Source organism: Nicotiana tomentosiformis, chromosome 4 (genome assembly GCF_000390325.3).
Source record: "Nicotiana tomentosiformis chromosome 4, ASM39032v3, whole genome shotgun sequence".
NCBI classification, from domain to species: Eukaryota; Viridiplantae; Streptophyta; class Magnoliopsida; order Solanales; family Solanaceae; genus Nicotiana; species Nicotiana tomentosiformis.
Genome location: NC_090815.1, coordinates 23,731,927 through 23,744,457, shown reverse-complemented (window position 1 = coordinate 23,744,457; position 12,531 = coordinate 23,731,927). Strand labels below are relative to the sequence as shown.

The following is a 12,531-nucleotide window of genomic DNA, read 5'->3' as shown; positions in this document are numbered from 1 at the left end:
ACAAATGTGTTCTTGACTGCCCTTTTGTTGTTCTCATTTCTAGGGATGGAAACCTTCTAGGGGTTAGGATAAAGACATTAAGATTAGAGCATACTTGTGATGAAGCATTTGATAATAGTAGGATTGATTATCATACAATTGCACATTACTTCAACAAAAAGTTGCAAGATAATCCTATGTATAGGATTAAAGAGACGAGAGCAGATATCAAAACTGTATTTAATACAAATGTCAGTTATGGAAAGTGTAAGAGGGCTAAAAGACTGATTTTAGAGAATCTAAAAGGTAGTTTTACAGATGGCTACAATAAAATTGAGGCATATGCCAATGAACTAAGAGACAGTAATACAGGGAGTGATGTGGTTATTAACTTGTCAAAAGATGCACTTGCTCAAGGTATTAGAAGATTCTTGAGAATGTATATTTGCTTTCATGCTCTTAAGATGGTTTTTAAGGAAGGTTTGAGACCTTTCATTGGCTTGGATGGGACATTTCTTAAAGGGAAAGCCAAAGGCCAACTGTTATCTGTTGTTGGTTGGGACTGTAATAACCAAACCTATCCTCTAGCTTGGGCAATTGTAGATAAGGAAACTAAGAGACCATGGACTTGATTCTTGGAATTGCTTCAAAGGTCATTGGATCTCAAAGAGGGTGAAAGTATTACCTTCATGTCAGACATGCAGAAGGTAGTCTTTCCATTCCAGTTATTTATTTCCTTACGGTTAAGTCTATATTATTTGTGTACTTTAATTATTCTTATTTGAATTTACTTTTATTATATGAAAGGATTGATTCAGGCCGTCCATAATGTACTTCCAGAGTCAAATCATAGATATTGTGTTAAACACATTGAGTCAAGCTAGTGCAAAAAATGGAAAACAAATGAGTTCAAGAAGTTATGGTGGTGTTCATGGTGCTCGTATGAGGAAGACTTCAAGGACCAGTTGAACACCATTGGTGAAATGGATAAGGAAGCTGCAGAAGCCTTACTCAAATATCCTCCTCAAACTTGGTGTAGAGCCTATTTTGACACAGTGTAAGAACCAAAAAGTGGACAATAATTTCACAGAATCTGTAAATGCATGGATTTTAGAAGTTAGGAAGAAGCCAATCATTAACATACTTGAGGATATAAGTATTAAGCTAATGAATCAGTTGAGGGAGAGAGAAGAATCTGCGAGATTATGGGCTACATCTTTCAGTCCACATAGCATGAAGTTATACAATTAGTACTTGAAGATAACTAATAAATGTGTTACTAACTCCAATGGTGAATTTGGATATGAAGTCACAAAAGAGGGAGATAGGCACAATGTCAATATGGCTATGAAGAGATGCACATGTAGGGGCTAGGATCTCACTGGAATTCCATGCCCCATGCAATTAAATCCATCCAATACAAGAAAATAGATCCTTTGAAGGAAATAAATTGGTGGTATAGCAAATAAGCATACATGCTTACTTATAATCACAAACTACAACCAGTCAGGGGTGAAATTTTTTGGAAAGTGGAAGAATCTCAAGCAATGAAACGACCCGAGTTAGTCAAGTTGGATGGGAAGCCTAAAATCAAGAGACCAAGGCAAAAAGATGAAGCAATCAAGAGGCAAGGTGAATGGGGAGTTTCTAGGAAGGGAAGAGTTATGACATGCAACAACTCTGGAGAGACAAAGCATAATGCTAGGGTATGTGACGAGGTAAGAATTAATTTAGTAATTTTATTCACTCACTAATGAATTTAACTAACTTCTCTAACTTGTTTAATAGTCACCCAATAAGGACAAAAGGCAAAAACTGCTCGATGAATATGAAGAAGGGGGGGCAACATTCACATGAAGATATCTACCTTACTGCACCCTAATGTAGTCAAGCAAGTCAAGGCCCAGAGTTGGTTTTCATGCTTACACCGAGCGTCTATAGTGAGACTTCAAGCAGTTCATTTCCTGCTTTTGAGCATCCAGAACCCGAAATAGAACCAGCTATAAGGCCTATGGTTGTGTCAGAGGAAAAAATAAGGCTTCAACAGAGACAACAACCATCACAACCTTCAGGATCAAGGATAATTGCATTCAAAGATGATCATAATGGTTTAAGTGTTCCATCAAATCTTCCTTACTCACCAGGCAGAGTCACATGGAAGGGAAAAATTGCTATTATTGGAAGACAATTGGAAATGCAAAGTAGGCAAAGAATTGAGAAATTTATGCCAAGGAAGGGAAACAAATAATGTGTGGTAGTTGAAGTTTTTTCGTTGTTTGTTTTGGGCTTGTAGTTACTACATTATGACAGTATAATTAAACTATTTTTTTGTTTAATTTGCTAGTAAATTGGAGGTCGTATTATGACCAAGGGTCTGTAAGTTTTTGGGGGTTATAATTTTGCATCCAACAGTTCATCAAACTGAATTTTCAAGCTTGCTAGGTTAAGAAATATGTAGTTATGCATCCAACAATCCATAAAACTGATTTTAGTTGAAGTTTGTTAAAGATAAAGTTCCTTCTTGTTTGTCATAGTGTTATGCTCTTTTGGTAAATGCTAGTATCAATTACCATACTTCATCTAAACACTATTTAAATTTATCCTACAGAAAGCGATACATGAAAAGAAAATCATGGTTCTCTGTCTACTTAGAAATTTGCAACAAAGCAACACATTCACTAGAAAATATAGAGAATAATATTAAAACATCACTACAACACTTCACTGTTTACAAAAGAAGTACCAATACACTAACTTCAAAAGTTGTACTTAATATATCAATTTCAGTTCATTAACATTGCGGCAACAAATCCTATAAATATTTCCCATGAAATCATAATGAAGATCTTCATATTTAGGACTTTCTCTTTCAATTGTCGGGCTTTATTCACTTTCGACTTCTTTAAAGCCTTCAGGACATCCACTATTTCCTTTAATCTGTCCATTTCAAGAATAATCGCATCCAATGTCGACTTCATATAGTTGAGTTTAACATTAGCCGCATCCAATTTGTAATTCAAATTGTTAATTGTAATGAGCGCTCAATCTGGTAACACATCATCTTGCCATTCCCAATAACCGCACGAGCTTATCTACCAACACAAAGCATACAACTTGCAATTATGAACCACTAATACGGGGGAGGGGGGGATTAAATTATCAAAAAAATCAAATGGAAACAGAATAAAGAAATAATACATACATCAGGTATAGGACACTTAAAGAATCTCCTTCCGGGATTATATGGAGTCGTTGAAGTGAAGTGGTTGGCAATTTCCCTACAATGGCACCTCCTCCTTGATGAAAAACTACTTTCTGACATGAAAAAATTCTATACGGTGGAAAACCTTCACAACCCAATGTATGAAGTTAAGAAGAAAGCAAGTGGCAGAGAAAAACTTTGCAATTGACGATTTGTTTTTCTCAGAGTAAATCCTAGATTTTGCTCTCTTTATGAGAGAAGAGATAGAGAGAGAACGAGATAGTGAGATTAAAAAAAAGAATTTTTACTAATGAGTGTAGTTTAAGAGGTTAGATCGGGTGGGTTTGAAATAAAAAAATGGGGCAGACCAGTTGATCCAATAATGAGATGCCACATGGCTTTTAAAAGTTGTGAGGGCGTTTTTAACGTATAAGGGATATATATGCACTTAATGTACAACGGTAGGGACATATTTGATAAAAAATTTAAACGGAGGATAAATAAGGCTTATTTTTGATAGTAGAAGGGTAAATCAGACCCTTTTCCGAAAAAAAAACTAGAAAGGAGCTTTCTGTAATTAGAACAAAACTCAGTGGATGTATATGTAAATTAAACATGATAATAATAATTCCTTTTCTGAGCCGGAGAAGGAACGAACCAGACATAGAGCCCGTTTGGGTTAGCTGAATTTAAGTAGCTTTTAAGCAGTAAATACTTAAAAGCACTTTTTAAGTGCTGGAACTGAATTTGTAATTAAGCAGCTATGTGTTTGGATAAAACAGCTGGAGCTGAAAGTAAGCCGCTGATGTGTTTGGTAAAAAGTGCTGAAAAGTTCTTTTTCTATTAAGATGACTGAAATACCCTTAGAATTGTTAAGCGAAAAATGAGCTTATTATTGCAATATTTTAAATTTCAAATTAATTCAAACACAAATTAAGTTATGTCTCAATTAACTTTAGGTTATAGATTGTTTTTATAAGATTATAAATTATTTTATAAAGTATTTTTAATAAAAGCATTATGCTTGTTTTCGAAATATACAATAAATTAGAGTCGTCTCAGCAGCACAACTTGAATTTGTTACATAAAAGCCAAACAAAAAAGGCATCCAGAGTGACAATATTGTCACGGCCCTATCAAGACACTTGGATTGAATCAAATCGCTCAATTACTCCATTATTAGAGAACCATGACCAAAACATCTAGAGCTGTATCTATGCCTGCTAAAATATCCAACGCAAAATTGAAAATAGCTAATGCCAAATATCATATAGAAATTACAAGCGTTCAGCATATTGCCATATATAATCAGCAATCACGTCACGAGTAGCCATCCAAATGTTATCACTTTGATTTTTCACATTTTCTATGTTTGCGCTATTAGCACCCATAAATGTGCCAACATCATGATCAACAGATGGAATATATCTCTCATCCTCAGCTGTTAGAAACGCATCATCCAACTTATATTTCTTTCTAATATAATTATGAATGGCCATAATAGCAATGACGATATCCCTCTGGATATCAATATCGTAATAATGCATATCTCGCAAAATAGACCACCTCGCTTTCCATACCCCAAATGTACGCTCCACAATGTTTCTACATGAAGAATGCAAATAATTAAATTTTTCTTTCCTTCCTCTTGGTGCTCGCAATTATCGTGTCCCCTCGACAAAAATCTGCTAGGTGGTATCTCACATCAGCCCCTTTATATGGAGCCATATATCCCTTCATATGTGGATACCCTGCATCAACTAGGTAATATTTGTTTCCCAATGGGTGTGGAAAGTTAAGCTCTGATCTACGAAGTGCCTCACTAAATATACGGCTGTCATGAGTTGCTCCTTCCCAACCAGCCCATGCAAATGTAAAACACATATTAAAGTCGACAACGGCAAGAATACTTTGAGTTGGATAACCTTTACACCCTATATAAGGTATCTCTTGGCCTCACGGTAATCTTGCTTTCACATGTGTACCATCAAGTGCTCCAATACAATCCTGTAAATATTTAAATACAAAAATATAATATAAATTTGCAATATTAAAATTTTGAGCTATAATATAAAACTAGTTATTTAAAATTATCACTTACTTTAAAGAAAGGGAGATATCGTCGATTATATGGCTTGTGATCTCCTACACCATCATTATAATTCAATTGCAGCCTAATAATATCTCTTGCGAGCTCACCAATGGACTTTAGAACACTATGAATGTGCCTATGAATTGTTTCTCCTGAGTGTTGAAATATCTCTTGTATCAATCGATTTTCGGCACTATGTGCACAAATCATAAGAAACATGCCTAGCTTCTCGTACACAGACATTCCACGTGTGGGTTGAATACCATATTTGTCTGTTAAATCTTGGCATAAATTCACAAAATACTTCGAAAATTCTCATAGCAACGCTTCTCATTTCCATGTAATATCTCTTGAATAAAAATATATCCGGTGCGCTTAGATGTACGGCAAGGTATCTTGCATATGTATTTATCGTAATACATCAAGATACACTTACCTGTTATTACACATAATGCATCCCATTCCTTCTTGTCTTGCTCATTTTGAAGTTTCTCCGATTCTTCTTGCATTTTATTTTCTTTCTCTCCATCATCTAGCAGATCATTTGGATAACAGGATACAAAGTTGCTAATGTCCCAATCATTTAGATAATTGGATATCATGTTATTAATGTCCCAATTTTCCATTTAACTGAAAATAAAATAATAAAAAATAGTAACCATGGGCCATAGCGAAATAAAATGAAATCATTTATTTAATAAAACATAATAATAAAAAATGTTTAAACCAAAAATCATAAAGTCTAAACATGAAACAGTAAGAAATTTAACCATGAAAGTATATGAAACAACATCAAATAACTAGTTTCAGAAATGCAATATGTATAACATATTATTGTTGCTTCTTCAAGTATGATTGATAGTTATACTCCAACCAAGATTTTCGAGCTTCATCAGCATATAGCTTGGAAAATATCTCTCGTGTCTCTTTCTTAACAAGAAGGTTTAAAGAGAAGTTGAAAATTTCGCTCCCCTCAGAAATGCCAGGAATAGTTACCAACAAGTCAATACACTTCTCGATAGTGGCCTCTGATGTTGTAAGAGATGTAGCGCTACTTTTGTTGGACACCATCTCAAGTAGGGAGTGTATATCATGTTTTAGTGATACAGCACCATACTTTGCCTTACTCTTTTTCCCTTGACTGCTAGTGCCAACGCCATCAATTGACTTTAGTTTTTTTAATGATGGCTCAGGAAACCTAACAGAATGTGCATGTTGCAAGATATCATCACTATCGTCACTCTTCTCATCATTAAGGTTACCAAATTGTTCACCCTGATCATAACCATAAAAATTATTTATTTCATCATCTAAATCTAATCCAATCCCCGACATCTGTTCTTGGCTTGCTGCTCGTGCTCTCTCTCCAGTGGCAACAATATCAGCAAACAACGCATCATATCGAAACCATATAAGAGAAAGATCTTTATTCCTAAATTTTTTGTATTTAACATTCTCCTGTAACATAAATTATTAATTAACTTAAGAAAATAATAAAGATTAACAATGAAATACTTTAAAAAAGACATATAGAAGGGCGTGAGATTTGTACCTTAATTTTTTGCTCCCACCAATCATCATCCGCAACAATTATTCTTTTGTTTTCATCCCATCCTAACCCTGTCTCCCCCTTTATCAGCTGCTTAAAAAGAGTCCATTCGGCGTTCATACAATCCCAATGATTTTTCATTTGTTTTTGATCATACGATTCTTCCGGTCTTCTTATTAAACTCATTAACCATATTTGTCCATTCTATTATCGTCGGAACGTGATCTCTACAATTCTCATGATGCCGACTATTGTCAAATTATTCTGTCCCTAATTCACATTTATTTTATCTTGTTCACCAGCTCATACTAATTTCTATTACTCTGGGGTATAACGTTTCCTTCTGGTAATCACGTTGGAGTCACCAACTTATTTCTCGAAAGAAAAATATGACTTTATGGCTTATACTCTTCTATTGTTTCAAGGCATGTCTCCTCTTGTCTTTTTACTTCACTTGACTATAGACTCTATAATCGTATCATAATTTGATTTACCGTTATCACCCATAAATCACATCTTACTCATGATACTTTATTTATTCTCTTCTTATTCTTCGGGTAATATTTTTGTCTATTACTTTATTCTGAAAACTTCAACAAAACGTTCTTTCACTTTTAGCTCCCCTTGCTTCATCTCACTGGCTCTTCGGAATGCCTAACATTCTCCTTTTTTTTACTAGGGGCTGGAGTCATACTAAGGTAAATATTTATCCCTTCTAGGATTCTAGTGCCTATCTTCTGAAATTTCTAAACAGTCTAGTATTCATATCTGACTATACTATTCTAGAGTTCACCATATGGGTGTCTCACAAGGAGATCTATTACCACATTTGTACTATCTTCGAAAATGTTAGCTAATGATAACAATCCATCCACCATTTTTAGGTTACTATAACCCCAGCTGGATCCCGATATCCTATCCTTCTCTTAAACTATATCTGTTGGCTCCCATAAGGCATAATTAAGATGAATATGGCCAATTATATATAACTCTATTACTGTTGAAAGTAACTCATAATACTTGTATTTCTCTGTCTGAATTGCAAATACTGATAATCTTCATTAACTAGGTACCTCATACCCTTCTTCATCTTGCTTCTTTTACTTGCCGAAACTTGTATCTACCTTCTGATTCTCTTATTTCTTTTTACCATATGGGTGGATAAATATTCTTGCCTTAGGTCTCCTTATCAAGAAGCTTACACATCTTAGTACACACATGATTTGCTGAAGACCTCACATTTACTCATCATAAGCATGATGCAAAATCGAGTGTCTCTCACTTAACTCTTCCACAACCACATTCAATTTCTTACCAACTATCTTTCTGGATGTAGGTATCGTTGTATTACAAATAAAATAAAATTTAAGAGTTTGAATTCTTACAACTGTGCTCTACCACATGATCTAGAGTAAGAAGAAAGAGTGACAGTCCTAAATGCCTTGTAGCTTCATGCTTATAAGTGCGGTGCACAATACACCCATAAACAAGACTATATTAGACACGGTTATAGATTCCCTAGGACATAACTACTTTGATACTACTTTTGTCATGACCCAAACCGTAGGGTCTCGACGGGCACCCGGTGCCTAACTCAATCGAGTACCAACGTAATGTATCCTTCTTATCATACTATCATGGGTAAATGAACCGAAAAGGCCATTATGAGGTAACTAGAATTAAACATAAGAGAATACTCGACATGAGATGATCTAACATGATATATAAGCTTATGCATGCTACATACAAGCTCATAAGCCCGACATGATTATTTGTATACTCAAAACATAGGCCGACAAGGCCATACAAATATCCATATACATGACATCTGTCTACAAGCCTAAACGAGTACATAAATGTCATAAAGTTCGAGATATGGCCCCGACATACTAATGTAATGACCCGACCGATCGTTTTGAGCATTTACGCTCATTTTAACTATTTGAAGTCTTGAATAACTTCCTACGAGGTATTATGACTTATGTGTAAATGACCCCGAGAGAATTGTTGCTAAGAAAATTAAGGTTTTGTGGTACCGAGGTGGATCAATTGGTACAAAAGTTATAGAACTTTTTGGGTTGAACAATAAACCGAGGAGTAAAGGAAATTTTTTGCAAGCAAAAGGGTCATTTCTGCTGCCCACTATGCGGTTGCAAAATCACTCTACGGATGGATCTTCCCTGGGCAAGGATCTTGCCATAGATATATATATTGAGGGATGGATCTTCCCTATGCATGGATCTTGCCCGAAGTATTTATATTGAGGGATGGAACTTCCCTAGGCATGGATCTTGCCCGAAGCATTTATATTGAGGGATGGATTTTTCCTAGACATGGATCTTGTCCGAATCATTGATATTTGGGGATAAATCTTCCCCTGTGCTGGATTGCCTTATATAGTACTGAGTGACTGACTGTCAGTTGATGGATATACATATATATTTGGGATGGATCTTCCCTGGGTTGGATTGGCCATGTATAGTACTAAGTGATTGAGTATTTTAGATCGTGAGTACACAGAGTTTTCACTAAGGTGAATCACATACAGTATGTATATTGACATGTAGATACAAAGATGTCATATTCCTCACATTGTTCGGAATTGATCTATTTTATTTGTACTGAGAGTAACTGTTGAACTTGAAAGCATGCCTACATTTCTGTATTGTTATTTCTATACTGGACTGTACATGCTGAGCTCGTTACTACTTTTAGCCCAAAGGTTAGTCTTGTTACTTATTGAGTTGGTTGTACTCATACTACACTTTGCACCTCGTGTGCAGATCCAGGTGCTCCCGGATACGGCGGTTGCTAGATTTCAGAATTTATTATGTGGAGATTATCAAGGTAGCTGCTTGGCGTCCGCAGACTTTGACTCCCTTCCTTTTTAGTTATTGTACTGTTTTATATTTTAAGATAGTGATTTTATCAGTCAGACCTTGTATTCATTTAGATGCTCATGTACTCAGTGAAACCGAGTTTTGGGAGTGTTTATATATGTATTTGTGAGTTTTCTTCCGCAAAATTTAGATATTATGTTTTCCAAACTTAAAGTATATGGTGGTTTATTAAGATTGTCGGTTTCCCTAGTATTGAGATAGGCACCATCACGACAGGTGATATTTCGGGTTGTGACAACCAATCAATACATGTCCAAATCATACTGACCAGATAGGTAAATCCGGAGCAAATGCAGTACACCAACACCTTCAGCGGAGCTGATAGCCTACTAGGAGGACTCTCAACCTGTCTATCGGGACCTGCGGGCCTGAAACACATTGTCCCCAGACAAAAAGGACGTCGGTAGAAATAAAGTACCGAGTATGTAAGGCATGACAATAGTATATAAAAGACGTGAACGAAACATGGAGTAAAGAACTCAACCTGTAATTCTGAATAGCTATGTGAATCATGAAAAATTTATAATGTCATGCATGTGCGTATAAATATCATACCATGCATAGGTATATGAGTACATAACATCATCAAGTCTCTGAGGGCATTCCACCATATCATCTCAGCCACTGTGGACAAAATCATCAACGTATACCAGTTGATCAGGTGGTGGTGCGTATATAACGCCATAACCTTTAACACATACCCCATATACATATACTATACGTGTATATAACACCATCTGGTCATGGGTCAATATACATGTATAAAATGAATACAATACATAATGAAATAAGTCACTTAGATCTCTCGGAATGTCATGAGACCCATGAACATATGATATGATAGTAGGACATATGGTGAATCAAGAACATAGGTAACCCTAGTACTTCTAGGATAGAATCATTCGTGAAAGTGGTGTGCTTGCTCGTTTCGTCATATCATATGGATTATGACAAAAAAGAAAGAAGGGATAGCCTTAACATACCTTAACTCAATTGAATCCTTAATACTTTCCAAGCAATTCTTCAAACAACTCAACTCAATCTACCATAGTATAAGGAGATTCAATATCAGTGTTGAGTAAAGGCTAACTCCGCAACTTAAACTAGTAGCTCGTTTATGTAAATTTGGGCAGCATCTCCCCAGTAACAATAGCCTCCTCCAATACCATATACCAACAACAATGACCATAAAAATCCAACAATACATAATTATCAATAACAAGACACCATATAACAAAAACAAGTCACAATTACTTCACGACGAGCTACAAGCCCAATTGGAATCTGTATACCCGATATCACCCCTTGTAGACTTCTTACTTTATCTTACTAGTATAATTAAAATGATATTGAAGTCATTCATCAATGATTACAACCTTATACCATATATTTATAACAAAGAAAACAATCTACAACTCCAATTATCCTCAATTAGCAACTTTATTCACTAGTTCATGTCTAGTCCATCCATTTAACTTAATCAATGTCAACATAACCTTAAGAACATGCTAGAACACAATATACATACCAACTACAATAGCTTCAAGTCGAAATCCAAGTTATATTTAGCTTACAACAACCCTCAATGGCAATACAATACCATAGAAGTGACTTAAGCTAATATTCACTTCCAATCTCAAGTTTCTTGTGCTTCTTTCACCAATTCACTTGATAAACATATAGACGTGCATAATAACAGAAACCATATCATAATCAAGTTATTTTCCCCATTTTCCATCCATTTGTAGTTCATGGAAATAACCTTTCCAAAACAGTCCATTAAAACCTATAACATCTCAAATTATTTCAAGTCTCTTCTCAACTTCAAGTACATGTAGTAGGATTTTATACTCACCTTAAATAGTAGAAAAAACACAAAATTTCAGCCAAGCACAACCCACAACTATCCTCAATAATACCACAACACTATAGGTGTTGTATTCTCTCCATGAATCAACTTTTGGTGTTCAAGTTGGTGTGTAAACACTTGTAGTTTACCTTTAAAATCTAATATATACGAAGGAGGTATTGATTATTACCTTAATCAACAAGAACAACACGAAATTTGAGGTTACTTGCCTTCAAAACAGTCACAAGACGAAGAACTACGATCTAGCAAGCACCACGGGATTTCTAGCGTTGGATTCATATTTTCATCTTTGGTTCTCACCCTAGAATCACAGAGGAACCATTGGAGAGTATTTAGGAACTGTTTTGGACCATAAAAATGAGTTAAAACGACCCAAACCGTAGGACCGCGATGGGCACCCGGTGCTTAACTCAACCGAGTACCAACGTAACGTATCCTACTTATCATTCTATCATTGGTAAATGAACCGGAATGGCCATCATGAGATAAGTAGAATTAAACAAAAGAGAATACTCGACATGAGATGACCCAACATGATATATAAGCTTATGCATGCGACATACGGGCTTATAATCCCGACATGATCATTTGTATACTCAAAACATAGGCCGATAAGGCCATACAAGTATTCATATACATGACTTTTGTCTACAAGCCCTACGAGTACATAAATGTCATAAAGTTCGAGATATGGCCCCGCCATACCAATGTAACGACCCGACCCGTCGTTTTGAGCATTTACGCTCCTTTCAACTATTTGAAGTGTTGAATAACTTCCTATGAGGTATTATGACTTATGTGTAAACGACCCCAGAGAATTGTTGCTATGGAAATTAAGGTTTTGTGGTACCGAGGTGGATCAATTCTGCAAAGGTTATAGAACTTTTTGGGCTGAACAATGCACCAAGGAGTAAAGAAAATTTTTTGCCAGAAAAAGGC

The 12,531-nt window shown here is 35.5% G+C and overlaps 3 protein-coding genes and 1 long non-coding RNA gene across 4 annotated transcripts; all 4 read right to left on the bottom strand.

Moving 5' to 3' along the window:
• Positions 1–2,905: 2,905 nt before the first annotated feature.
• LOC117278509 (uncharacterized) lies at positions 2,906–3,339 on the bottom strand. The gene is made up of 2 exons (XR_004508874.2): positions 3,182–3,339; positions 2,906–3,071 (listed from the first exon to the last, which is right to left on the bottom strand). It is a non-coding gene; the product is annotated as an uncharacterized lncRNA (long non-coding RNA).
• Positions 3,340–4,458: 1,119 nt separating this feature from the next.
• LOC104106168 (uncharacterized) lies at positions 4,459–5,065 on the bottom strand. The gene is made up of 2 exons (XM_009614662.1): positions 4,886–5,065; positions 4,459–4,701 (listed from the first exon to the last, which is right to left on the bottom strand). The coding sequence occupies exons 1-2, from the start codon at positions 5,063–5,065 to the stop codon at positions 4,459–4,461; spliced, it is 423 nt and encodes a 140-aa protein (XP_009612957.1).
• Positions 5,066–5,137: 72 nt separating this feature from the next.
• LOC138909376 (uncharacterized) lies at positions 5,138–5,899 on the bottom strand. The gene is made up of 3 exons (XM_070200571.1): positions 5,710–5,899; positions 5,283–5,545; positions 5,138–5,188 (listed from the first exon to the last, which is right to left on the bottom strand). The coding sequence occupies exons 1-3, from the start codon at positions 5,897–5,899 to the stop codon at positions 5,138–5,140; spliced, it is 504 nt and encodes a 167-aa protein (XP_070056672.1).
• Positions 5,900–6,104: 205 nt separating this feature from the next.
• On the bottom strand, positions 6,105–6,963 carry LOC104091172 (L10-interacting MYB domain-containing protein-like). Its single transcript, XM_009596450.2, has 2 exons — positions 6,826–6,963; positions 6,105–6,731 (listed from the first exon to the last, which is right to left on the bottom strand). The coding sequence occupies exons 1-2, from the start codon at positions 6,961–6,963 to the stop codon at positions 6,105–6,107; spliced, it is 765 nt and encodes a 254-aa protein (XP_009594745.2).
• Between the last annotated feature and the right edge of the window lie 5,568 nt (positions 6,964–12,531).

Bases quoted from the DNA above. Each gene is read 5' to 3' on its own strand.
- LOC104091172 (XM_009596450.2), bottom strand. From the start codon at position 6,963: ATGAAAAATCATTGGGATTGTATGAACGCCGAATGGACTCTTTTTAAG. The intron at 6,732-6,825 runs GTACAAATCTCA...TTTATGTTACAG, and splicing joins GGTGGGAGCAAAAAATTAAG to GAGAATGTTAAATACAAAAA.
- LOC104106168 (XM_009614662.1), bottom strand. From the start codon at position 5,065: ATGTGTTTTACATTTGCATGGGCTGGTTGGGAAGGAGCAACTCATGAC. The intron at 4,702-4,885 runs GTGAGATACCAC...ATTGATATCCAG, and splicing joins CTCCATATAAAGGGGCTGAT to AGGGATATCGTCATTGCTAT.
- LOC138909376 (XM_070200571.1), bottom strand. From the start codon at position 5,899: ATGGAAAATTGGGACATTAATAACATGATATCCAATTATCTAAATGAT. The intron at 5,546-5,709 runs GTAAGTGTATCT...AAGATTTAACAG, and splicing joins TGCATTATGTGTAATAACAG to ACAAATATGGTATTCAACCC. The intron at 5,189-5,282 runs GTAAGTGATAAT...AAATATTTACAG, and splicing joins GATATCTCCCTTTCTTTAAA to GATTGTATTGGAGCACTTGA.